This window comes from Arvicanthis niloticus, chromosome 12 (genome assembly GCF_011762505.2).
Source record: "Arvicanthis niloticus isolate mArvNil1 chromosome 12, mArvNil1.pat.X, whole genome shotgun sequence".
Lineage (NCBI taxonomy): Eukaryota > Metazoa > Chordata > Mammalia > Rodentia > Muridae > Arvicanthis > Arvicanthis niloticus.
The window spans coordinates 24,370,752-24,395,965 of record NC_047669.1 but is presented as its reverse complement, the minus strand read 5'-3'; the positions used below and the strand labels follow the sequence as shown (position 1 = coordinate 24,395,965).

Below are 25,214 nucleotides of genomic sequence, written 5' to 3'. Positions count from 1 at the left end.
TTCTCAGGAACATATCTTAGATATTCTTTATGCACTCCACTGTATGCTTGCCCTGAGGAGTCTCACAATAATTCACTTGTGGGGTTTTAATTAATTAAGAATGTGCAATTCAATCAGCTTGATCAGGGAGTATTCTGAGGACCAGAGAACCTTCCTGAGGACAACTAGAACAAACCCTGTCATCTGTCTGGTGACAAGAGTAGCAGAGAAAGCAATGGTTCTGCAGTGGCTGCACAGCCATGGACTGGGCTCTCTAGACATGGTACGTACAGTCTACTGGGCTCTTAAAAGTCAATGCTTCGTGTACACACTTTAACTATCAGAGAACCAGAATGAAGGCCCAGAACTAAGGATACCTAAGGGGGCATCCCAGCTCTTGGCTGTCTCATCTCATAAGTCTGGTCTGCCCAGAAATAGCATTAAACCCAGTAGTATTTCAATGTCTGACCAGAATCCAGCATAATTCACTCAACTAACCAGTTGCAAAGATCCAATATTTCTGCATGGCCATATCTGTAGCTCTATTTCTGAGACAGTAACATTTCCCTTTTTGGTTTTGTGACTATAGAAAGGAAGAAAGATGAGTATTTGAGACCCATGCTTGGGAACCATCCTTGTGTGTTAATGTTGTGTTCAGAGGCGATGGGTTGAGCCCAGCACTCACTCACATGAAGCAGCCAAGGCAGTGGGGTGTACGTGGTGCTAGGGGTAGGGAGGTGGGAAGGCTGGCTCCAGTTTCAGTCCCAGCCTTCTGAGAGTCTCCCATCTAGTGCCACAAGGTGTGACTAGCATGGGGATGAAAGGCTCCCCCTACCAGCCTCCCTTTTTATTCTGTTCTGTGCTCATCAAAAAAATGTTCTTTGCAGGAGAAAGGCAGTTTGGGCCTTACTCACATTCTGATTAGATTTTCTGTTCAACTATCTGGTGTGAGGAAAGCCAGCTGGGGTGAAGAACTAGGCTCTGAGACATTTTATCTCTCACCTACAGGCAACTGAGGACCTGATAGGATGGCATCTCCCTCAGATGTCTTGGAAGAGGAGCTCTGTGTTTGTAAGCTATGAGCAAGCTTTCTGAGTAGTGTACTCCAGAGAAAAGCTGCTTTCCCAAGTGGCCATGCTGGGGTGGTGCTAGGAGCCTCCAAGAGTGTTTCTGCTTGGGGACATGGAGATGTATTGGGTGGCCCTGTGGTCCGGGTACTTGGCAATCAGATTTAATAGCAGGTATCAGAAGTGCCTGAGGCCAAGTGCCATCTACAAACGGTTACCAGATCCCAAGTGGCCCCTTGGAAACTGTGTCAGCTCCATGTTGTAAGGACAGGATAGAGTGACTACTTACAATAAACCTTGCAGACACTGCTCATGTGGCTTCCAGGGAAAAGAATTTTCTTAAAAAAATTAAAATTACATTTATTTATTGTTTAGTTTGTATGTCTGTATGTGTGTGTGAGTAGGGGTGTCACGACATAACGTGTATTGAAGGTCAAAGGACAATTTGTAAGAGATGGTTTTCCTTTTTCACCATGTGGGACCTGGGAATTGAGCGCAGGTCATCAAACTTGGCAGCCAACCAGCCCCAAGGCTGCTCCTGTCTGACTCTCCTGCTCAGTGAAGTGATGCGGTCTTCTGTAGAAGACTTGCCCATGTCTTCAGTGCTTTGGCCGAGACATTCCATGCAGAGAGTGGGAAGAGCTACGCTTTCTCTCCAGTGTAATATAACAAACTAGGAATCCAGAGTTTAAATCTCTGTCACAGTAGAGAAAACTTCTATCTAACAGTACAGGAGATGCCTTAAACCAGCAGTTCTCAACCTGTGGGTCATGACCCCTTGGGGGGTTGCCTAAGACTGTCAGTAAACATAGATATTTACATTACAATTCATAACAGTAGTAATTATAGTTATGAAGTGGGAACGAAAATAACTTTTCGGTTGAGGTCACTACAACATGAGGAACTGTATTAAAGGGTTGAACATTTAGGAAGGTTGAGAACCACTGCCTTAAATGATCAAATATTTATTTCAAGGCAAACCAGCATCTTTTCATCTCTGGGTATCCATAATGCCAGTTAAATAATCCACAGACTAGGCTGGAATGAAACATACTTGGGGAAGGGGAGCCCAAGAGATTCCAGGAAGTCCCTTGGATGTGTGGAGCGGCTTGAAATCCTGGCTGGTTGTTGGGACAGCAGGCTTTGTGAACAGGCACTGGCGTGGGTACCCGAAGCACTGACCTATGTGCGTCTGGAAAGCGCAGGGGCTTGGTGCTTCTGTGAACATGCAGTACCTGAATGTATGGCTGAGTATAAGGAGTGTCTGTCAGAAATATTGTAAGCGTGTGTCTATGTTCTTGTCAATTAGCTATTAGAGTGTCTTTAATTGCTTCTTCCAGAAGTTTCTGCGTGTGGCACATAACCCCCACCAAACACACGTTCCTCACTCATTCCTCCTTTAAAAGCAGTATCTGTCTGGGCCTCCAATGGAACTGCCTCTTCCATGGTAGACAGACATATGGTAATATGGTAGACAGAAACATGATGAGGGTTTGGAATGTCTCTAGTCCCAAGTATTCCTTGTCTCTTCTCAGATGAAGAAGCTGTGAACGGCCAGGTTAGTGACTTGGAGAAATGGCAAACTGGGCAGGAAAGAAGCTGAAGTGGGGTCTGGTATAGCCAAAGGTGCTCTGTACCAGCTTTTGAAGTGTTACACTGAGCAGGAGAGAACCTGGACACATTTCCCATGGTAGCTCCCATTTCCCATGAGACTTTGGTGGTTTTAACGTACTCAAAGGGAATGCAAAGCACATTCATGTGGGATCCCAAGGGTCAAATGCTGCCCACCCACTGGTCAAGCAGGTCACGAGAACCTTTCACAAGCTCCGTAACAGAACTGGTGAAGAGGACACACTCGGGAACTTTAAGGAGCCCCGTATCTCCTGGGAGTTACACAAGGGGAAGATGGTGCTGTTTCTCTAAGACTGAACACGGTTGGCCTTGGCTCTGCTTACCTTAAAGTACTTGTCTAGGATCTCACTGTAGTTACTGCCTTTCGAGAACCAGCCATCTGGAATGATCTCGGCTTCCAGCCACTGGATGATGCGGCGCCTGAGTTCATCACGGTTAGCTTGATAGCAGACAACTGCAGGGAGGAGAGGGATGCGGGGTGGGTGTGGGGAGGAGAACCTGAGGTCATCAGCACCAGCTGCCTGGACCCTCATGCCACTCAGTTCTGCAAGTGTCATCCTATCCAGTCTTCAAAGCACCCAGGAAGGCAAGACTATTGCACTGGAGTACAGAAATGTGTCTACCCCAGGAGTCACACTTACATGTGTAAAACACCTATAAAGACTAGGTTGGGGGCTGCATATCAGATACTTACATGATGATTCATAACTGTAACAAAGCTACAGTTATGAAGTAGCAACAAAAATAATGTTATAGTTGGGGTCACCACAGCATGAGGAACCGTATTAAAGAGTTGCAGTAATAGGAAGGTTGAAGATCACTGGACTAGAAACTTAAAACAGTGGAGAAACAGAGGAGTTGTAGTTAAGAAAAAAATAAGGAAAAAAAATAAAGGATGTTTTCATGAATGTTAAGAAACAAGGGAGAAAAACATTCATTAAAGAAACTCTTGGTTCTGGGATGAGCTGAAGGTATTAACGCATTAATAAATGAAGACATTACAGTCATTCAGGTTACTGGATTGCTGCTCTTCTCCCATCTCACCATCTGAGCCCTTTAAAACTTTCTCCCATCATCCTTTATTATAAACAACAGAAAACGAGGCCAAGGAAGGGCCGTGCCTCAGCCCTGCTCTGGGCAGCTGTGTTACAAGCCATGTGGGAGCAGCAGGTGGGAATCAAATGGGTAAAGAGGCAGAGCAGAGACAGCTCTGGCCAAAGGAAATTCCTGGAAGACAATGTATGCTAGGCTGTGAAGAGGGTCCAGGGCCAGGGAATAACCATATGTGCCTTTCCCTCTCTGCCTTTCCTAGCTGTGTGATTTAGGGGAAGGGACTTAACTCTCTGTGTCTTTATACTTTAACTATAAGACTCAAAAGGGTTCTGTGAGGTCTGGGACTATAAGCCATGTTGAGATTTTAATATATTTTTAATAGAAAGCTCTGGCAGTCTCCATACTGGGATTCCCAACTATCTTTTTTCAAAAAGAGCTGTGTCTTCTGATTTCAATGGTATGAACATGTGATACACGGCCCCAAGGGAAGGGCTCACTGGCTGTCCCTACAGGGAGGTCACTAGTCAGCAAAAATGTAGAACAGCCAACATTCAGACCCAAACAGCTCTTTTGACCGATGGACTCCAAACCAAATGAACATTTTAAAAATGCAGTATCATGGTTTTACTGAGTTGTGTTGTGCTCAGACCAGATTGGGATCAAAAGTCCTGACCCAAGTCCAGATGACCTTGGCAGCTCAAAGGGACCTGTGGAAGACAAGATGCTTCCTCTATGAAAAGTATCCACCCTAAAAATGCACACAAACTGCAGAAAGGTCAGGCACTTACCGGGGCTGGCGGATGGACTCACAGACTTCTTTTCTGCAAGACGAAAGAAGATGTGTAATTCAAAGAGAATTAAAAAAAAAAAAAGTCTGTTTCTAGGAGTAAAACTGTGAAGTCTTGCAACCTTGTCATCTTTTTACCTTAAATCCATCCATCCATCCATCCTTCCTTCCTTCCTTCCTTCTTCTTTCTCTTTTCTTCTTTTTTTCCTTTCCTTGCCTCCCTCCCTACCTCTTCTTTCTTTCTTTCGATTTCTTTATTTTTATTTTATGTGTATGGATGTTTTGCCTGCATGTATGTCTGTGTGTCAGTATGTTTGCTTGGTCGAAAGAGAACATCACATCCCTTGGAATGGTTCCTAGCTGTTGTGTGGTTGCTGGGAACAGAATGCATGTCCTCTGAAAGAGTAGTCAGCATTTTAACCACTGAGCCATCTCTCCAGTCCCCTGCCTTAAATCCTGAGCTTTTCTTTCTTGTGGGGTCTAAGGACGGGATCTTTCCTGCCTGTGGACAAGGGATTGCTCTTCTAGATTTAAATTTCTTCCTGCTGGGTTGAGCAGTTGCTGGGGTTTTGAAATTTCACGTGGAGATTAATTCTGCACAGGGGTTGGAGAGGAGACTGGTATCTGGGACAAAGCTTTGTGATTTTCCCAGAAGACAAGGATGGACTGTCTGGGCAGAGGTTTGGTGACTATTTACCCATCGTGCTTGGAAATCCATTTTTCCAAACCTGGAAAATGGTGAGAGTGTAAAATAAAAGAAAATAAAATATTACTAGGTTGAGAAATGCCCTAATTTTAAAAAGCAGGGCAGGGAGAAATTGACCAGTATGGAAGTCCTTTAAGGACCTTCTTGCCATTGTGGACTATTGATGCAGTCACCTTACATACTCTCCAGCAGCAGATAACACTGAAAGCAGGCCCAGTTCTGATGCAGGAAACACAGGACAAAGGCCCCAGCCATCCAGGTCAAACCTAACAGACTCATGAGTGTTAGGAGGGAGCATCTCCAACAAGCGAGGTAGTTTCCCTGCCAGGAGCCTACATTGGACAAAGTAATAACTAGTAGGTGATATTCCTGAGATGGGTTCTCCTTGAATTAAAAATTCATGATAGATTTGCTCCAGTAGGCAATGTCCAGGAGAAATTCATTTTAGGAAAGATATATATATATAGCAATCACTAGGTATTAGCCCACCCTTTTGAGCAGATTCTGCAGAACAACAAAGATATACTGTCTTGCAGTGATGCTATATAGACAAATAGATGACTTCATTAAGGATGATCCTATAAGAATTCCTAAAATTATATCAGTATTTATTAAGCCCTTTTATAGTGGGACTGCTATTAGGTCCTTTCTGATGGCAAAACTGCAATGAGAACTCTGCCAGTCTCCCATGTGTCACAAGTTAATTGCTTCTGAAATAGTAAGCAGGCATTCTACTACCCAGACAGAGCACATTCCAAAGGTTGTAAAACTATTAACCAATGTTCATAAAAAGGGAGCTAATGATTTATAATAGGTGTTGGGACAGAAGATAAAATATTGACTGGGTTTATCTACACAAAACTTTACTAATAACTTAGTTATGATTTTTTAACTCTGAGTAAACCTGTGGAGCTGTGACAGGTAATGGATGTTTAGCCAGATAATTACGTCTAATGGGTATGCATGTAAACATTTTCTGTTGTAAACTTCTTATTCAACTTATGATTTGAATTTATGTGTAAACTTGTGATGAACTTTTTACCATGCACTCATGTATTCTGAAAGAGGTATAAGTGCTGAAGACAAAGAGAACATTCCGTGTATCTCCTTTTTCTTAAATCCTGTACCACCCTTTCCTCTCAAGCCCTTTTCCCTTTTTAAAGAGAGCTTTCATAGGAAACTTTTTACAACTTAGAAATAAACACTAAAATCACTTTTCAAAGTGTCCTTTTTTCTTCCTGTGACTTCAACAAGCAGGCTGAAAGTTAGAACAATGCAAGTTCTGCAGAGATAGAACAAAGGCTGTTTTATTTAATCTCCTGCTGTTTTAGGATAAGATGTTAAATAATTGTTTTCCCTGCCTCAGAAATCAGAAGGCAGGTCAGCTACCGAACCAAAGTGACTTAGAATTGTGATAGGAAAGCACATTATTATACAGCAACCCTAAATTTTTAGTCAGACTAAGTCTTATTCCTGTCAACACTGGTGCAATGGAGGCAGGCCACACTGCTCTGGTTTCTGTCTCTGTCTCCTCATTATAAGACCTGTCATTCAGTGATGACAGTATGCCTTACCTTTGCAGTGTCCATCATAATCCACCTGGATCTTGGATCCAGTGAGGCAGGCGTCTCTATGAAGTTCACAGTGGTTGAGGTAGGTCTTGCCATTACTGCCACACACAGGCCTCTTGTGAGGTTTGCATTGCTGAAACAGACCAGCAGGAGGGTGTTTGTGTAGCCATGGAGGCTGTATGCACTCACATGAGCACTCAGCCACCTTGTCAGGTAAGCACCCGACAAACCACCATAAGAGATGGAGCCTGTATGCTGCCAGAGCCCAGGGAACCCCAGTTCTGGTCATCAGTGGCTCTCCTGTACTTGATACAGCAGACACTCTATCACCACAAGTTCTACATGCCCTTCTGTCTATCCTGGTCTTGTGTGAGTACATAAACACCCCACTGCGGCTGAAATAGCTGTATTGCACGGCGGATTCCCCCCACTGTAATAGTATGAAGAGGCTGTGCTTTCAGGAAGGGATAAAGCTACCAGGGCTCCTTCCTGGAGAAGGTGAATCGAATTAATGCCTTTGCAAAAAGTATTCCACGGAGCATTTGTGCCTTCAGCCCTTCTATGCTTTTTCCTTGTGAGGATGCCAGTGTTCAAATGTTCACTTGCAAGAAGAGACCAGGCCCTCACCAGACAATAAATGAATTTGCTTTGATTTTGCACCTCACAGACTCCAAAACTGTGAGAAGTATAGAGTCTATGATTTAGAAAAGTGCCTAGCTCAGGCATTCCATGCACAGAAACACACACACACACACACACACACACACACACACACACACACACACACACACACATATTCTCTCTCTCTCTCTCTCTCTCTCTCACACACACACACACACACACACACACACACACACACACATATTCTCTCTCTCTCTCTCTCTCACACACACACACACACACACACACACACATTCTCTCTCTCTCTCTCTCTCTCTCACACATACACACACACACACACACACACACACACACACACACGCACACGCACACGCACACACACACACACAAACCCTGATTCTCCCAGGGCTTAATTACAAGCACTCCTTCTCTGTAGTATTTGGGAGCCATTCAGCTTTTGTCCTAATTTCACAGCAGTGTTGTAAGGCTGACAGAGAGGGTGAAAGACTACAGAAATCATTATGGACAGGAATATGGAATAAAGTTCATTCAGCTTGTAGGCAGACTAGGGTGACTCAAGGTATGAAGGGGGAAAACAAAAACAAAAACAAAAACAGGTGTAAAAAGAACCAGAGTTGCGAGCCAGAAAGTGACTCTGACCCCTCCAAGGCAAGAAAGGTGGACTTCATTTATACATCGAGCCAGCATTTACTGTTGGTGCTCACCCTGTTTTCCGTGCTAGGCAAAACCAACATGGGCTTATCTTTACAGCAACTCCTGGGGATTTGTTTGCTTAGACTCAGACAATTACCATGGACAAGCTGAGACTAGAAGTCATGTTTAGTCTAATGTATGCTACCACGTGGTAGCACACCCGCTTCTAATGCAGACCTCCAGGGTGAAGGGCTTCTAATAGGATCAAGTTTGGGGTTTCCAGTTGATACATTTTCCTTTCAGATGCAGTGAATCAGGGTCTAGCCCATTTCCAGGAGACGGGCAGCTTGATAGAAGGGAGAAAAGAAAAGCCTGCGGCCAGTGTATTTACATTCACATTAAGAATGAAAAGTTATTAAAGTCTTGCCTATTTCTCAAAGGCTTATTTTGCCTTTCAAATGCCATTTAAAAACAAAACTTCAAAGCCGACATTCTGTCTGATAATTTAAAAATTTGCATATCCTTTGACCCAGCAGTCCCCCAGTGGCTATCAATTCTAAAAAATAAAGGGTGTTTATAAAATGATCCTATTGTGGTGGTGGTAAACAACTCAAAAAAAACCACTTAAATATCCATCTCTGAGGAAATGAATGAATAAATTTACATCTCTAACTATCACACAGTTGTTTAAAAATGAGCTAAAAAAACCCCAAAACCTATGTTGATCTGGGTGGCTGCCACGGTCCATCAAAGACTGAAAAGTACAAATTGAGTAGGACCCATGTGTGAAAATAGTGTTTTGTATAAAATAGGGGAAACTCTTGTGTTTAGAAAAGTTGTTAATGCCAGTTACTTAAGACTAATGAGAACTGAGAGTCATTAGTACAAATGTCTAAATACCTACGCTATTTGACACATAAACAATTGGTAACTTTTTAATTTAAAGAAAAAAAATTTAAAATACCTCATCTCATGTCCTGCAATACAATTTACATATTAAGTGACACTGCAATGGACTGACTTCATAGAGTTTTCAGTCGAAGGAAAAAGGGAACCATTCACTCTTACAGAGTCTCTTCTCAGAACATTTTTTAAAAGCCACTTTTTCAAAGTGGGTCAATGTGACGAATATACTTGTGACTAGTCATGGTGACGTCTTGTTACACCAGCGTCAGTGGTATTACAAAGAGCATTCAACTATCACAACCACCACCTCAGAGGATGGACACGCGTTGGATTCTTAGGGAAAGCTAAACAGTTCTTGCTCCTTCAGATGCAGCACAAAGACAATAACCCCAAACTCAAAAGGTAAAAAAGACAGACTTGAAACTAGACAAAACTTTTGATGTACATCCTTTCTTGACTTTCTTGGCTCATGGCCCTTTGTCCATCCCTCCTCACTGATGGCCTCATCGTAACACCCTTCCCCTCTCAGCTTCATTTTTACCTTCCCGTTCACCTCTCTGTGTTCTATGTATGGTCTAGGATCGGCATAGGGGAGAGAACATACGTTTTATTTTTCTTTCTGAGTTTAAATCACCTCACTTAATATTACACCTTCTAGGTCATTCTGTTTTTCTACACTTTTTTTTTTTAAAGCTAAGTAATATTTCTTTTTATATCATTTTTTTAAAGAAAATATTTTATGTGAGTACACTGTCACTGTCAGTCACACCAAAAGAGGGCACTGGATCTCATTACAGATGGTTGTGAGCCACCATGTGGTTGTTGGGAATTGAACTGAGGACCTCTGGAAGAGCAGACTCTTAACTCTTAACTACAAAGCCGTATTTCCAGCCCTGAATAATATTTCACTGTCTTCAAGTACCACATTTTGATCATCTGTTTATATGCTGATGGACATGCAGACTGGTTCTATTTTCTTTCTAACATCATTTTTTTTCTTTTTCCCTTTTTGGTGTTCATGTGTATACAGAAGCCAAAGGTCCAGATGGTGGTGTTCTTGATATAGTTTTCTGAGATAGAGCTCTCACTATGTCTGGAGCTCATGATTTGGCTAGAATGGCCAGTCAATAAACCCCATGGATTTACCTCCTCTCCCCCTGTACTTCGGTCACAGACTCCTGCTGCCACACCAGGACTTACAGATGTCCTGAGGCTCTGATTGCAGCAAGCACATTTCAACTGAGCTAGTTCTCAAGCCTCCCCTGCCCCCACCCCCAAACAGTCACTACCTTCCATGCCTGGCATCAGGACTCACCTCAATGCAGAGGCACGTGGGCTCCCCCTTCTCCGTGACGGCACATTCCCGGCCAGCTCCACAAAACACATTGGCACAGATCTTGGATTTGCTCCTTGGTTCCTCCTAAAACCCAGATCACAAAGGAAGCCACATTACTGAGATGAGCCCACCGCAGGATGAAACAATGGTAGTAATGACCTTTCGGGTTTCCTCTAACCTTTAGCACCAAACTCACAGGCACTGTTCTGGCTCAGGTTCAGGCACTAAAGATTGTTCCCCCAAGAGCAAAGCAAGAGTGACTTTCTTGCATTGTTCCTCATTTACAAAAATACGGATTGAGCATTTATGATGAAGCTAGCAGTATGCTAAAGGCTACAGATACACAGGGCAATCTTTGATCTCATGAGCTCTGTGACTCTCATGGAGGAAATATTTAGAACACATATATGGAAGGCCACAAGGGGTGCTCCGGGGAGCAGGTGTGTACGAAAGAATCAGATGGCACTTTCTGAAGATTCCACGCCTTAACTGACTCTTTAAGGATGAGAAGTCTAAGCTAGGAAGAAATGGAAACACTGGAGACACATCCAGACATCTTACCTCCAAGGTGTTCACAGAAGCACCATCTCAAAGGACAAAAGGATGGCCAGCATGTGGATATGCTACTGATATCCAGCCACTGCCTGTGTGTGCCCAAGCTACGAGATGAAGAGGACCAAACCCACCCCAAAGAGAGAAGAATGACTCTCGAGCCTCTTGCTGGTCAGGTTTCCTGTTCAGACAGATGTTACAGACCTGCAGGGAGAGGAAGGTCTGTATGCCATGTGTGCATTTTGATAGGACTGGTTTGTTGGTGGTACATTCCTTTGTTCCCACGTCATTCAACCCTCAGCTCTGCGGTGGATAAACAAAGACAGGGATTTCCCTGGGTCCTTTGTTCCACTAGGCTGGACAGGTTGAATCACCCAAGGCTTCCAGGCCTAAGATTACTGGGTTGGAGCTGGTTACAAAACAACAAAGACAGAAGAAGCCTAGGAATGACACGTTTCCAGCCCATGCCTACAGTATAGCTAAAGAACTCTTATCTACAAGGCTTACTGTAACAGTAAATTTCTTAAACGGGAAGGGGGGGGGAACCAAGAACAGGACACAGTCAGACAGACACAGACAGACAGGCAGGCAGGCAGGCAGGCAGACACACACACACACACACACACACACACACACACACACACACACACACACACACACACACACACAAGGCTTGAGAGATAAGATGGGTCCAAAATAGCTGCTCTGCTGCCACCTGGAGGCTGCTCTGCAAGCTCCGGCTTATTCTAGTCTCCCATAAGCCCCCTTGCCTGCCATGCAGTGCTCTCATTGGTCTAGAACTTATTTGCATACTCAGATCTCATTGGCTTACATGCTGTTGCTAAACTGATTTTAAAAAATTATGTTGCTAAGGAGAATTCAAAAAAGCTGGCAGACAATGAAGAAACGAGGAAGTAATTCCCAGAAGGTTGGAGGATGGATTTAGATCTCTGTTTCCTAAACAGAGAGAGGGAATAAAATTGAGCAAACTCTTCAGACAGATAGGACCCCCCCCTCTTGTGGGAGCTGTGCCTCCGAGCAAAAAACAGAGGGGAAGGGAAAAGCGGCTGCTGATTGTTGTAAAAGAACACCAGTGGCCTCTTCAACTTCCCTGGTCTGATCACTGTAACCCCTCGGACCGTTACAGGAGCTAGCGAGAAACAAGTGCACACAACAGTGAGCTTGGGCATATGTCTGCGTTCAAGGAAAAACTCAAAATGTTCCCAGTGTGTGCTTGTCCATACACAAGCCCTTGTGGCTTGAACTGATTGATCCCTCAAGCCACGCATTTCATTATTTGTGGAGCAGAAGTGAAGAGAGAGGGGGGAGGGAGGAGGGTGATCAATGGGAGCACCTTACAGGGTTGCCTGCAGAGGACAGGGCTGCAGCGTTCAGAGCCTCATCTTGTCTCACGTGCCTCATGCGCATGCGTATTGTTTATTTATTGATGTGTGTTGGGGCAGGGAAGGGGGGGTGGGAACACCTGCTAGGGCATGTGTGTAGAGGTCTGAGGACAACGTGTGGAGTAGAAGGGTCTCTTTCCATTGAGTGAGTTCCAGGGATCGAACTCTGGTCATCAGGCTTAGCCACAAGTACCTTTACCCAATGAGCTATCCCCCTCCAACCTCCCACTTTGGTAAATATTAAAAACAAAAAACAAACCAAACCAACCAACCAACCAAACAAACAAAAAACCCCTGCTTTGTGGAGTCTGAATTCAAACACAAATCATTTGCAGAAGTAGTTCTCAGACATACGTTTGGAGAAGAATACCTTTTTTCTTGCACCCTAACAACTAAGTGGCTGTCACTACAGGGAGTGATTTATTTCCCCCCCACCCCCGGCCCTCCCTATGCTGTCACGGTCACCTTGGACTGTCACGTGCCCAATCTTCCCTGTCTCAATGACAGTGGAAAGGTACCGCCAGAGAGGATCTGACAGGATGTAAAATGCAAAGGGCCCAGCCACCCCTAGAGAGCTTTCATAGAGCACAGAGATGGAGGAGCCTCTGGTTATACAAGCGTTCTCTTTGCAGGTGATATGTCTGTCAATAGGTGGCAATCTCTCTCTGTCTCACACAGCCCTGAGCCGCAATGCAGAAGAGCCTTCCTGGCTGCTGCAGCTATGTCCAGCTTTGTCCTTTCAGTGAGACATGCAGGAGTGAGGGAGAGGAGGGTAGACACCCCCCCCCCCCCCCGCGGGATACAGGCAGAAGGATCTGCCAGTCTGGGAAGGCTGTCTAATCTGTGGTGTTCAAAGCCATCCCTCACCTCCACACTCACAGTGAGTATGCTTGATTGCAGAAGTCAATGTCAACAATGAAGGACACTTCCTTTAGAGAAGCATTTCTTTGTGCCATTCAAAGCGGTCCATTAAGCCCCAACACGTTTGGGAACCAAAGTATTGGAGCCATTCCTAAGGCTTCTGAAAAGTTCCTTAGAGTCATATGTGGGCTTCTGCAGAGTGGTTGGTTCTAGCCAGAAAGTCTAAGGCAGTAACCTAGTCAGGGGTTGCAAAGGCCTGAGGCCACGGGCTGACATACCGACGCTAACTCAGGACCTTGACAGACATCTGTCCTCACCATTTCTGTTCAGGTGTTGGCATTTTCAGCTGCATGTAACAAATGCAGGGGCGTTTGGGATTCAGAAAAGCTCCATGGGACCACGGGTGACAGGCAAGTCAGGAAAGGGACACAAGTTGACCTGGTCCATGAGTCTCAAGTAAGGACAAGAGAGGGCGCTACAGTTAGAGGGGCCAGCTGCAGGGCCTGGCACAGAGATAACAAGCAATTCTTTCAAATGAAGTAGAACTGTTTACGCTGTCATCAGACATGATTTTTGGGAAAGATGACCACATTGGCCTGTGCACGGTCTCCATACAAGGTCTCAGGTATGTCCGTTTTTATAAAAGTGTGAGCAGACACATAGATCTGAATGTATGCACGGTGAATTACGTATCGATAGAGGTTATGTTCTTGAAGCACGAACACCTAGATGTAGCTTTAAAAGCCAACAAAACACCTGTATGGTGGCACATGGGAGACTGGGGCATGAAGATGTTGAGTTTGAGGCTGTTGTGGGCTACACAAGAAGATTACTGTCTAGAACAACAAACAAATCCCAAACTACAAAACAAAGCAAAAAGACCCCAAGTAACAATGATTTTAATAAATAAATAAATAAATAAAAATAAATAAATAATACTCAACAAAATATCTGCCTCTGATTTAGTTAGGGTTACTATTGCTGTGATGTAACACCATGACCAAATGCAACTTGGAGAGGGAAGGGTTCGTTTGACTTCCACTTCTCTGTTCATCATCAAAGGTCAGGAGAGGAACTCAAGCGGGGGCAGGAACCTGAAGGCAGGAACTGAGGCAGAGGTCATGGAGGAGTGCTGCTTACTGGCATGTTCCTCATGGCTTGCTCAGCTTGCTTGCTTATAGAACACAGAACCACCAGCCCAGGGATGGCACCACCCATTGTGTTCTGGGCCCGCCCCCATCAATCATTAATTAAGAAAATGTCCTACAGATTTGCTTACAGCCTGATCTTCTGAAGGCATTTTCTCAAATGAGGTTTCTTCCTCTCCAGCTTGTGTCAAGTTGACATAAACTAGCACAACCTCCAAATGGAAAAAAAAGCATTAGGAAGTTATAGCTAGGCTCTTTCACCTTTGACTTGTCTCCGTGTTGTCTTCTGAATGTGCATGGCAAGCTAAACTTTGAAGAGTTAGTCCCATGGCTAATTTCACACTACTAACTCTTCTTGGCAAATGAATGACTTTTACCAGTTGGAAAAATTTCAGCTCTTGCATGTTAAGGCTACTGAGTGATTGCACAGCAATTTTAAAATCAATTTAAACTTATTTTTAAAGTGTGTGTGTGTGTGTGTGTGTGTGTGTATGTGTGCATCTGTATGAAGATAGGCTATGGATGCCCAAGGCTGCCAGAAGAGGTTACTGTATCTCCTTTAGCTTGAGTTACAGGTGGTCATGAAGCAGCAAACATGAGTTCTGGGAACTGAACTTTGGTTCTCTGGAAGGACAGCAAGTACTCTTAAGCACTGCTTGGCAATTTTGGTGGGCTAGTTTTCTTATCTTTTTTTTTTTTTTGGCTCTCTAAAAGAAGCCAAAGCTCTTCCAGATTTGAGATCCTAGCACAGTGATTGCCCCTAAGATGACATTCATTATGCCCTGGCCCTGGCCTCCAGCTCTCAACTCCAGCCTCGTTCCAATAAACCATTCTCTCTCTCTACAAACCAAAGCCAAGAAACAGATCATCTTCAGCCCAAGGTTTTACAGACCGGCGATTATTTTTTGCATGCAAACAGAAAAAGGAAGTTATTTACAAAAAAAACAGTAGAGGTGGTCCTGTGCCTGAGTCTCTGGGCTGAACAGCACAAAATATACATTGAAAGGTTTCTTAAAAGCCTTGTGAAGTGAAACAATTTTGTTTTCTGCAAAACATGGGCTCTGGCAAGGACGGACGTTCATAAGCAAAGCTATTCATGTCAGCTTAATGCACTGTCATCGTTTCACTAGTTGGAACTGGGTCAGCACCATCGTCTCTGTTCTTGCCCCGGCCCCAGCATCATCCCTCCTCTCGCTCTGTCCTGTTTATGCCAAGGTGGATATGCAGCCCCATTTGCCACTGCTTTGTGGGAGAGCAGCATTGTTGACATGAGAAAGGCTCTCCTTGCTTTGCCAGAATTAGCCATGGAAACTTCTTGAGACTATCCGGGCCTCTCTGATACTCTCCTGGAGTACAAGTTCATAAAAAAAGCTGGAGAACTCTGAAGGAGAAAATGAAACCTCTTTCAGCTGCTAAAATCTAGCTGGAGCATCTGTCACATGACCCCATGCAGTCTCTGCACTTCTGCTTTGAAAAGGAATGTTCAAGCATACCAATGGGCAGAAGAAGCGGGAGAGAGAGACGCTCTAGAGCAGTCGGTCTGATTTGCTTGGCAGTTCACGAAGCATTTGTGCCAACCCCACACTTAAGTGTCCTGTTTGTGTTCCCTTATCTCAAGTCTAACAAACCAGGGCCACATGTGGAGTTGGGGAGGCCTAAAGCTTGACTGTTTGGGGCGGGGCTCTTTAAGAACATGCAACTGTGAATGCAAAATGGAGCCCAGGGTTCTGGAAGGGAATGGCAAGCAAAAGCAAGGAAACAGATGCTTATTTAGCACCCAGGTCACTCTAACTCTCCATTTGCTTCATTGTTTCTGTCTTAAACAGATCTTTCTAACAATGGCTTTGGGCCCTTTGTCAGTCTGTCTGTTAGAGCCCTGCGGAATAGCCTGTGCACATATGGCTTATCTCAAGCAAGCCGCTTGCATACTTTGGCTTCCCACAGACCTACTCTCAGAGAACCGTTTTCACATTAAATGCCATTTGGGAATTCAGAGTTTCAGTTTTACAAGATGAGAAGTTTCTGCAGACTATGGTATTTTGTGAACTATATTGTAATGGCTGTTTTTAATTTCCCAAAAAAAGGGGAGGGGGAAGCTTAAATCTTCTCAGGGCAGGCACACAATAGTATCTATTACTTAGAGGTAATATATATGCTAATTCATTTGGTTGTATATGACTTTTTAAAAAATCAAGTTTTTTTTTGTCTGAAATATATAATTTGTTTTGTATACCAGTCAAAGGTTAGGCTGCCTGGTGAAACTTCCTAGTACAGAACATTTATCTATTCGAAATTAGCCTAGTAGACCTGTACAAGAGATTCATTCTCTGTTCTTCAGCCTTCAGCCTAAGGTTTGTCCACTTTAATAGCCAATGTAGGGCATATAAATAGTTCTCCAGGCTTCTTCAAATAAGGAAAGCAAATCACTTAAATGTATTTAAAATTAGATCTGATGAATGCCATATTAACTAAAGAATGGTGACAGCACATGCCTGCAATCCCAGCACTTGGAGGAAGAGGCAGGCAGAACAATGTGAGTTCCAGGCCAGCCAAGGCTATATTATGAGGACCCAGCTGGCTGGTGGTGAGCACACCTATACCTCCAGCTCTGTGTAAGGAAGATTACCTGAGTCTAGGGGTTCCATACTCACCTAGGAAATAAAATGACATGGCCTCAAAACAAGCAAGCAAGCAAATGAACAAACAAACAAACAAAAAAACCAATAAAGGTAACAAACTGTGACCTACACCGCACAAGGGTTACAGCACAAATTTAAAAGGACCTGAGGGCATGGCCTCCATCTTTGAGAGGTTCCTAACATAGCTGGGTGCAGAGACTGGCCTGCTGATACCTGTAATCCTGCCAAAAGGAGTGCCTCTCTCTGAGATGGGGCTTGTAGCACTCCCTGCAGCACGGCAGGGTCTACCCATAAGCCCTGTGGACACACAGAGAAACAAAGAAAGGATTGGGAACATGCTGAGACCACTTGTTGGGGGAGGGTAGAGATAAAAATTAAAGGACATTTACAACTTTCTCAAGAATATGGAGGCCTGGCAATATACTGGCTGTCAGGAAAGGAAGGAGCAAACCTGGGAGCCGTGGAGGCCCTTAGTCTTGGGGAAGACTAAGGTGGAGGAAGGTTTCTGTCAGAGACTCAGCCTTGGCAAGAAGGTACGGGGACATAAGGTAGGCAGTGACGAGTCAGGTATGGACACAAGTCTAAGCAGACAGTAAGACATCCCACCGGCAGCTGGAAATAGGAATAGACGTGCACATCTGGATGCCATCTGTGTAGGAGTGAGAGGTAGGGGAAGAAGAGCCTATGGGCTCAGGAGGAAAGGGTGGAGTGAGAGGCTGAGGGCAGCTGGGGAGGGAAAGGGAAATAGGACACAGAAACCAAGAATTGCAGAGTCTGTGCCCTCCAGCCCACCAGGGGACTCTGCAATCAGAAAGGACACCTTGCCTCCAGGCAGATGCAGTACCCAAGTGTTGTACAGGGCTTGGCAAGCTCAATGCAGGCTAGGTTACAGGCCCTCTCCTTTCTCTGTAGTCAGCGGCCTGCCCACTGTGTGAGGGCTCTGAAAGGAAAGCTGCCAAGAGAGTAGAGGAGGAAGATTCAGGAAACTGGGAAGGAGGCTGGCTCGTTGAGAGCGCCGAAGAATAAAAGATGAGTGTGGTTCACTGAGAAGTGAGTTGGTAAAAGCTGGGGTGAGACGGCGGCGAGAGCATTTCAGCTCTGAATCAGGCACCAAGAGGCAGGCCGGACCTAGGAGAGGGACCCTAGATACGCGCCTGCCTCCTATACACTGTGAGTTGGGGAAGAAGCTGGATATCTTCGAGCCTCAGTTTACCAATTTATAATCTTCAGGTATTGCACACAGTGCTCGGCTCCCTTATACTGTTTGGATTCCTTTAAGTAGTTCAAGGATTCACTACTTCATGTGATCCTGAATATCAAGTGTTTATCTCTCCAGTAAGAAATGTAGAGAATGATTCTCTACAGACTTTTTGAGATGGGGGGGGTCTCACTATGTAGCCCAGATTTGCCTCAGATACTATGTGTATAGCTCAGGGCTGGTATTGAACTATGAGTACTTGTCTTGCCTCAGCTCCCAGGGCACTGAGATGACAGGCATGTCCACTATGCCCATCCTGGATCTTGCCATCTGGATGGAATTTCAAGGATGTTGCTGGAGGCACTGGAGTAGATTCCGATAGTCTAAGGACTTCATAAGCAATGCTTCTGCACGCTCTCTGGGGTCGCTCTGGAGCAGTACTTCTCAACCCGTGGGGTGCTAGCCCTTTGGGGTTGAAGGACCCTTTCACAGAGGTCACAAACACGAGGAACTGTTTAAAGGGTCTTGGCCTTAGGAAGGCTGAGAACCACAGCTTCTAGAGGAAACAACAATGGATACCAAGTGGGCTGACTTCACTGGTGAGGAACTTCTACCCCACTAGGATGCTATTAATGAAGTTTTAATTCTACTTACATTTGCCTTGTATGAAAAAAGGGGAGAAGGAAAAAAAAGAGAGAAAATGGCTAACGGAAATTCACTGGGGATTCACAGTCTCTTTTCCTGCCAGGAACCTGTCACTGAAGTATGTCCTGCGCTGCCAGCCTCGCATTTGCTCTGCATTCATGCTCCAAATATTTCCACATGTAGTTCAAGAAAAATGGTTGATCGAGAGTCTCATTTTCTTCTTCTTCTTCTTCTTCTTCTTCTTCTTCTTCTTCTTCTTCTTCTTCTTCTTCTTCTTCTTCTTCTTCTTCTCCTCCTCCTCCTCCTCCTCCTCCTCCTCCTCCTCCTCCTCCTCCTCCTCCTTCTTTTTCTTCTTCTTCTTTTTTAAAATTTCCCCACACCTAAATCCCCAGTTCTCTCAATTCTGAGTGGTGAACACTCTAGGGCAGCTGACTGAGCTGGTCCCAGACAGCCAGTTTTAGAAGCATCGCCTGCAGTGACAACCACATCTGCATGATCATCCCTGCTTGCTCTCAGTCCTCCATCCCAAGCAAGCTGACCCTCCAGTCTCCCCAGGCTTCCCCAGCTAGGAACCAGTTAGCATTCATTCTTCAGAAATCTCAATGGAATGCAGAGTTCATTGTTCTAATCTGGTGGGAAGAAGAAGAGAGATGGATAAAACTAAGAGCCATCTTGCTCCCTGTTAGTCAAGTCAAGCAGTATCTGGGTGGTTGCTGGCAGTACACGCTTTCCAGGGAAGGAATTGGCTGTGGCAGTTCCACAGTGGCTTCCTTGATTAGGGAGTAGCATACTCGACTCCTCACACCTATCTGCAGCTTAATTCCATAATCCCAATTTACACATGGCTTCCTGTCTTAGTCACTGTTCTATTGCTGTGACAAGACACCATGACCAAGGCAACTCTTATGAAAAAAAAAACCATATAGTTGGGGGCTCCCTTACACTTTCAGAGGTTTAGGCCTCTATCATGACAGGGAGCATGGTGGCAGGCATGCGTGGTGCTGGGGAGGTAGCTGAGCTTTGCAGGCAAGTAGAAAGACTCTAGGTTTGGCATAGGTTTTTGAAACCTCAAAGCCCATCCTCAGTGACACACTCCCTCTGACAAGGCCACACCTCCTAATCCTTCTAATCCTTTCAAATAGTGTCACTCCTTCATGGCCAAATATTCAATAGTATGAGCTTATGGGGGCTATTCTTATTCAAACTACCAGAGTTGCCTATTCTGAAGAGAAGCCATTGTCCTGCAGGGTTGGCTGCCTGACTCTCATCTACCAGCACTTAGACACATTAACAAGTGCACAGCACATGGTCTTTTGCTCTTTTTTATATGATGTCAGTGTTTGATGAGGTCTTGCCATCCTTGGCCTCATCGCCAGGGATGCTCTTCCTTTTAGACTGCTTGACTGTAGAGTAGGGGAAGGGACCTGTGAGTAGAGTAAGTGGCCAGAGCCGATTAAAGGTACAAGGTAGACTACTGTACTAGGCTCCTGAGGTATTTCATCTTGGAATGAGAGTGCATCGCCCTTTGAAAATGTCAGTGCTGTGAGATATTGCTAGATGGGCAGAGAATGTCCCGTAAGACCAGCTAATAAAAACACCATCACCATTTGGGAAGTCTGCTTTACTGTCTGCTTGTCCAAATTCTTCTTGTGCTTCCAGGTTTAGCTCAGGGTATGTAACTTCACCTTCAACCAGCCTTTTTTTTTTTTTTTTTGGATTGGTAAGAATTCCTCTTTCCTTGTCTGACTTGCAATTCTCCTTTGTATGAGCCCATTTTTTTTTCAAAAAAAATATTAATTGATTGTACATATTCTTTTCTTTCCAGCTGAGATTTCTAGGGAGCAAAGGTTAAGTTTTAGGGTTCTTCTGTAGCACCTAGTCTATCATCTACGTCACCCAATCAACCTTAACTGAAGAGTAAAGGGGCGGACTTGAGTTGCATCAACCTGGGTTGGGGCAGCAAGACATGGTGACAGTACCAACTCCTCCCCCAGGATGAGAATGCAAGGATGACTTCTGTAGAAAGAGCCTAAAGACCTCACTCCTCTCTACCAGACCATCAACATTCAGCCTGAAGTTTTACCAATCTGGGATAGTCTGAGACCCACAAAAGACACAGAACGTGTCTCTATGGGCACACATAAACGGATAGGCAGCTCTCGAGGCAGTGGGAGGCTGAAAGAGCTTTCAGGCCTGTCTTTTGCCTATGATGAATGTATGCTTTAGCTGAGACATGCTGAATGGATACGAAAGGAGAGAAAGACAAAAGAAGTCAGGTGGGGCTGTAGGGTATACAGTCGGGTAGAATAAAAGCAGCCTGACACCGCGGTGGCCTAGTCATCGGAGAAGCAGAGGCAAAGAGGAGCAAGTGAGACAAAGCAAGAGAAACAGTGACTTGTTATTGACACAGCTGTTTTGTGACCTCTCACTATGGACCCTGCCCCTTGGTTATCCTAGAACTTAGACCTTGTGGCGGTTTGAATATGCTTGGCCCACAGGAAGTGGCACTGTTAGGAGGTGTGGCCTTGTAAGAGGTATGGTCTTGTGGGAAGGAGTATGTCACTGTGGGAGTGGGCTTTGAAGGTTCCTAGTACTCAAGCTCTGCCCAGTGTGGAAGAGATCCTTCTCCTAGCTGTCTGCAGAAGACAGTCTCCTTCTGGATGCCTTTGCATCAAGATGCAGAACTCTTAGCTCCTCCAGCAACTGACTTCCTGGACGATGCCATGCTTCCCACCATGATGTTAATAATGGACTGAACCTATGAGACTGTAAGCCTGCCCCAATTAAATGTTGTCCTTTATAAAAGTTGCCTTGGTCGTGGTGTCTCTTTACAGCAATGGAAATCCTAAGACAGACCTGAAACAAGACTTGCCTTGTTTTGTCCCTTCTTTTTTGGAAGAACATTTGGGTCTCCTGGCTACTGGCAAAACATTTGAGGCTTGGCCCCTGGCACTCCCTTCTGCCTCATGTGCTATCCTGGCAATGGGCTGGAATTTACTGGAAAGAGAATTGGGAGAAAGGGCCTGTACTTAGCTGGACCTATGTAGGGTGCTTTTTCTGGGTACTGTCAACGGGATTGTGATGCCCAAGTGAGACTGAGCTCATTGGTCAGTAGCATGGGCTGGGCTAGTGGGATGACAGGGAGGTCAGATATGAACAAGATGGAAGTAGGAGACTTGGTGTAGTAGGGCGACATGGGCTTCCAGTCTAAAAATGGAGACAGAGTCCTGGGAATCTTTTGGGGCTGTGTCAAGATTTCAATATCCTAACAAACATTTTTTTTTCCTAGTCTAAGAGTGCTGAAGGGGTTAAAACTCAGAAACTCCCAACTAAATGAAGTCTCCATATGTGTGTGTGGCTCAGTAGGGTTCTAAGGGAAGCAGACAGATGTAATTAGAAGTGCTCAGACACTGTGTTGCCATGGAAACTGCTGGCCAGGAGAAACCTGGAGTCCCAGGAATAGTCTTCCAGGGAACTGCCTGAGGCAGGTGGTACTCCTCCAGCTTGCCTGCTTCCAGCCTCCTGGGTCCTGCCTAGTTTCCTCCTGTTCCCTGTCCTACCTCTCAGTGATGCTAAGTGTGAACCAATGGCTCCCTTAAGCAGCAAGGAAGGAAGTATAAACTGTTAGAACAAAGTTTTTGCTCTATCTGCTTTTGCATCTGGGGCTGAGGGCCGGGAAGGGAAATCTCAAGCCCCGTTTCTGTTTTCTTACATAGCCAGCAATTCTAGGAAGATCAGTGAATCAGGACAACAGGGAAGTGTCTGTGGATGTGGCTTTCAGCCACCTATCTCATCCACTGAAACAACTGAAAGCAAAGGCGACCTTTCACATAGCCCCAGGCAGACGCAGCAGGCACGAACTATGACCGAACCGCACTGATGATGAGGTCCATGGGGGTGGGGACAGCTGTTTTACAGAGTAGGATGATGATGAGGTCTGGGGGTAGGAATTATTTTATAGAGTGGGAAGTCTAGCCTGATGCCTCAGGGTCCCCAGAAACCCAGCTACAGATCTGGGAACTGGATTTCAATGGGACATATAGATACTAAAAAACTCAAATGGAATTTTTTTAAATGAACTTAGAAACAGCGAGGAATCTTAGAAATTACTACTCAGGGCATGGACTGCCTCTTGCAGCCCCTGCTGCAACAGTTACAGAATTCTCAGAGGTCCTGCTACTGGGACACTGGGAGACTGGGGTGAAGGACCACCTATGTTGGGAAACTGGGGCAAAGTGGCTGCTTACCCTTCTAGATGTAACCGTTATAAATCTTCTCCTTTGCTTCTCTAAAAAGGTCATTTCATACATTGTCACCAAAGGAAGATGGTGCTATGAACTGCTTCCTGGTGATAAAGTGGTCAGTAGCTAATCACTCCCAGCAGGGTGGCTTAATAAATCTCTCCTGAAGAGGGGACATTTCTTGGGAGTATATTTTTGTTTAGTCCTTAACCAAAAGCAGTGGTTCTGGGATCCTGTGGTTAAGAATACAGGGAAAGGTCAGAGTCCCCCAAGAGACCAGCAGACATGCCTGTACTTTAGGCATAGTAGATACAGACTGAATATTATGAGCATCTGGCTCGGCCACAGCACAGTTAGAAAATTGTAGGATGGTTAGAGGGTAGGGCCCACCCAGGATGCATCCTCTAGTATTTTCCCAGATGCTGGCAACCCCAGCCATCTATCTGGTAGGGGTTTCTGACAGTTACTGCACGCTAGTGGTGGCCCTGATCTCTATTCTGGCTTTAGACTGGAAGCCTCTGAACTCGCATTCCCCATTTACCTAGACTTACAGCCAGACTCTCAGACTGGAAACGTGGGGTACAGGTCTCTGACAAGTACTGCCCCAAAATTTCTGCAGTAATAAGGGATACTTATGACTTACAAGAACCAATTTTAACCACTGATCTCTCTGCTCTGCAAGGCGGAAAGATCTGGCAGTTCCCAGGTTGTTAACAATCAGGTTTAGAGAAATATAAATCTTTCAAAAACAAATTAAGAGCTACATTAAAAACCAGTTCCGGTGGAGGAAGGTAAGGCTCTAAACACAAATTAATCTTGCAATAATCCTTATTGTTGTCCAAGGTGAAATGAATAGACTCCATTTCAGAGACAGTAAAGAAACAAGCCTAATAATCAAATAGTAAAACAACACACACACACACACACACACACACACACACACACACACACACACACTTTCTCCCTCAAACCATGTTATGTCCATCTGTTGAAGAAAAACAAGGCACAACTCATGTCTGAACAGCTTGTAGTTTAGGTTTGGAGTGAACACATACATGGGGGTTCAAGCAACGGAAACACTGTGGTCTGATAATGGTGACTGAAGACCATGCACAGGCAGCACAATCTATGGCTAAGTGACACTGTAGCTCAAATCTGAAATGTCCTCCCACCCCAGACTCACCAGTTAAGTATTTTGAACTTGGTTTGTGGCACTGTTTTAAAGGCTACAGATCCCTTATGAGGTAGGGTGTGGCTAGGAAATAGGTCACTGGGGGAAGATGGCCTCTGAAGATTAGACCGCCCCTGATTTGCTCTTGTTGTCTCTGCTTCTTGGTTGGTGGCTGTGAGGAGGAGCCCCAGGAGCAAGTCCCCAGCACCAGGGACATGGCCACTCTGGTCACCATGCCTTTCTTGCTATGATGGGCTGAACTCTTTCTGAAAATGTGGGCCAAAGCAAGCCTCTCCTCCTGAGGTTGTTGCTAGAAAGTTCTAACTTGTCAGATATGTTTACTCACCAGAAAAGCAACCAATATAACTGATGGTTGTCTGGACGACAAACACAGAATACCAGTCTCAGATGTAAAGTCTTCTATTAATTTAATATTAGCCACTTTTTTAAAAAAGCCAAAAACAGTGCCTTGCAAAAACAAATAAAAGCTAAAAAATTACTTTAAGCGGTATTTCCCAAATGTTACTGGTTCAACATGTAACCAGTATTGTTAAGAAATCTTACATATTTTTCATACTAACTTTTGACTTAATTATGTAGTTTTATTTTTATTTATTTATTTATTTATTTAATTTATTTTATTTTATTTTTTGGTTTTTCGAGACAGGGTTTCTCTGTGTAGCCCTGGCTGTCCTGGAACTCACTCTGTAGACCAGGCTGGCCTCGAACTCAGAAATCCGCCTGTCTCTGCCTCCCAAGTGCTGGGATTAAAGGCGTGCGCCACCACACCCGGCTAATTATGTAGTTTTAAAATACTTCTGATCTCTCTTATTGCCTCTCCCCTCTCCCACCCACATTAACACGCCCAGTTCCCATAAGTCCCTTTTCTATATTCATGCCTTTTTATTTTGCTTCATGATCCTCTGCATTTATCCAGGGTGAGCTGTGTAGCCATGCGTTGGGACTTGTCTACTGGAGCCTGGTTGGATCATGGGTATGCCACTGAAGACAATGACTGCCCATTCCCCAGGATCTGCCAGTTGC

At 44.8% G+C, this 25,214-nt stretch overlaps 1 protein-coding gene across 1 annotated transcript in view; it reads right to left on the bottom strand.

Annotated features, from left to right (window-relative positions):
• Fstl1 (follistatin like 1) overlaps window positions 1-25,214 on the bottom strand; it is a 54,061-nt gene that overhangs the window by 9,638 nt on the left and 19,209 nt on the right. The window contains exons 3-6 of the mRNA XM_034514785.2: window positions 10,292-10,396; window positions 6,799-6,928; window positions 4,520-4,552; window positions 3,002-3,132 (exon numbers count right to left, since the gene is read on the bottom strand). Of these exons, the coding sequence (XP_034370676.1) occupies window positions 3,002-3,132; window positions 4,520-4,552; window positions 6,799-6,928; window positions 10,292-10,396 (399 nt within the window). The remainder of the gene's footprint in view (window positions 1-3,001; window positions 3,133-4,519; window positions 4,553-6,798; window positions 6,929-10,291; window positions 10,397-25,214) is intronic.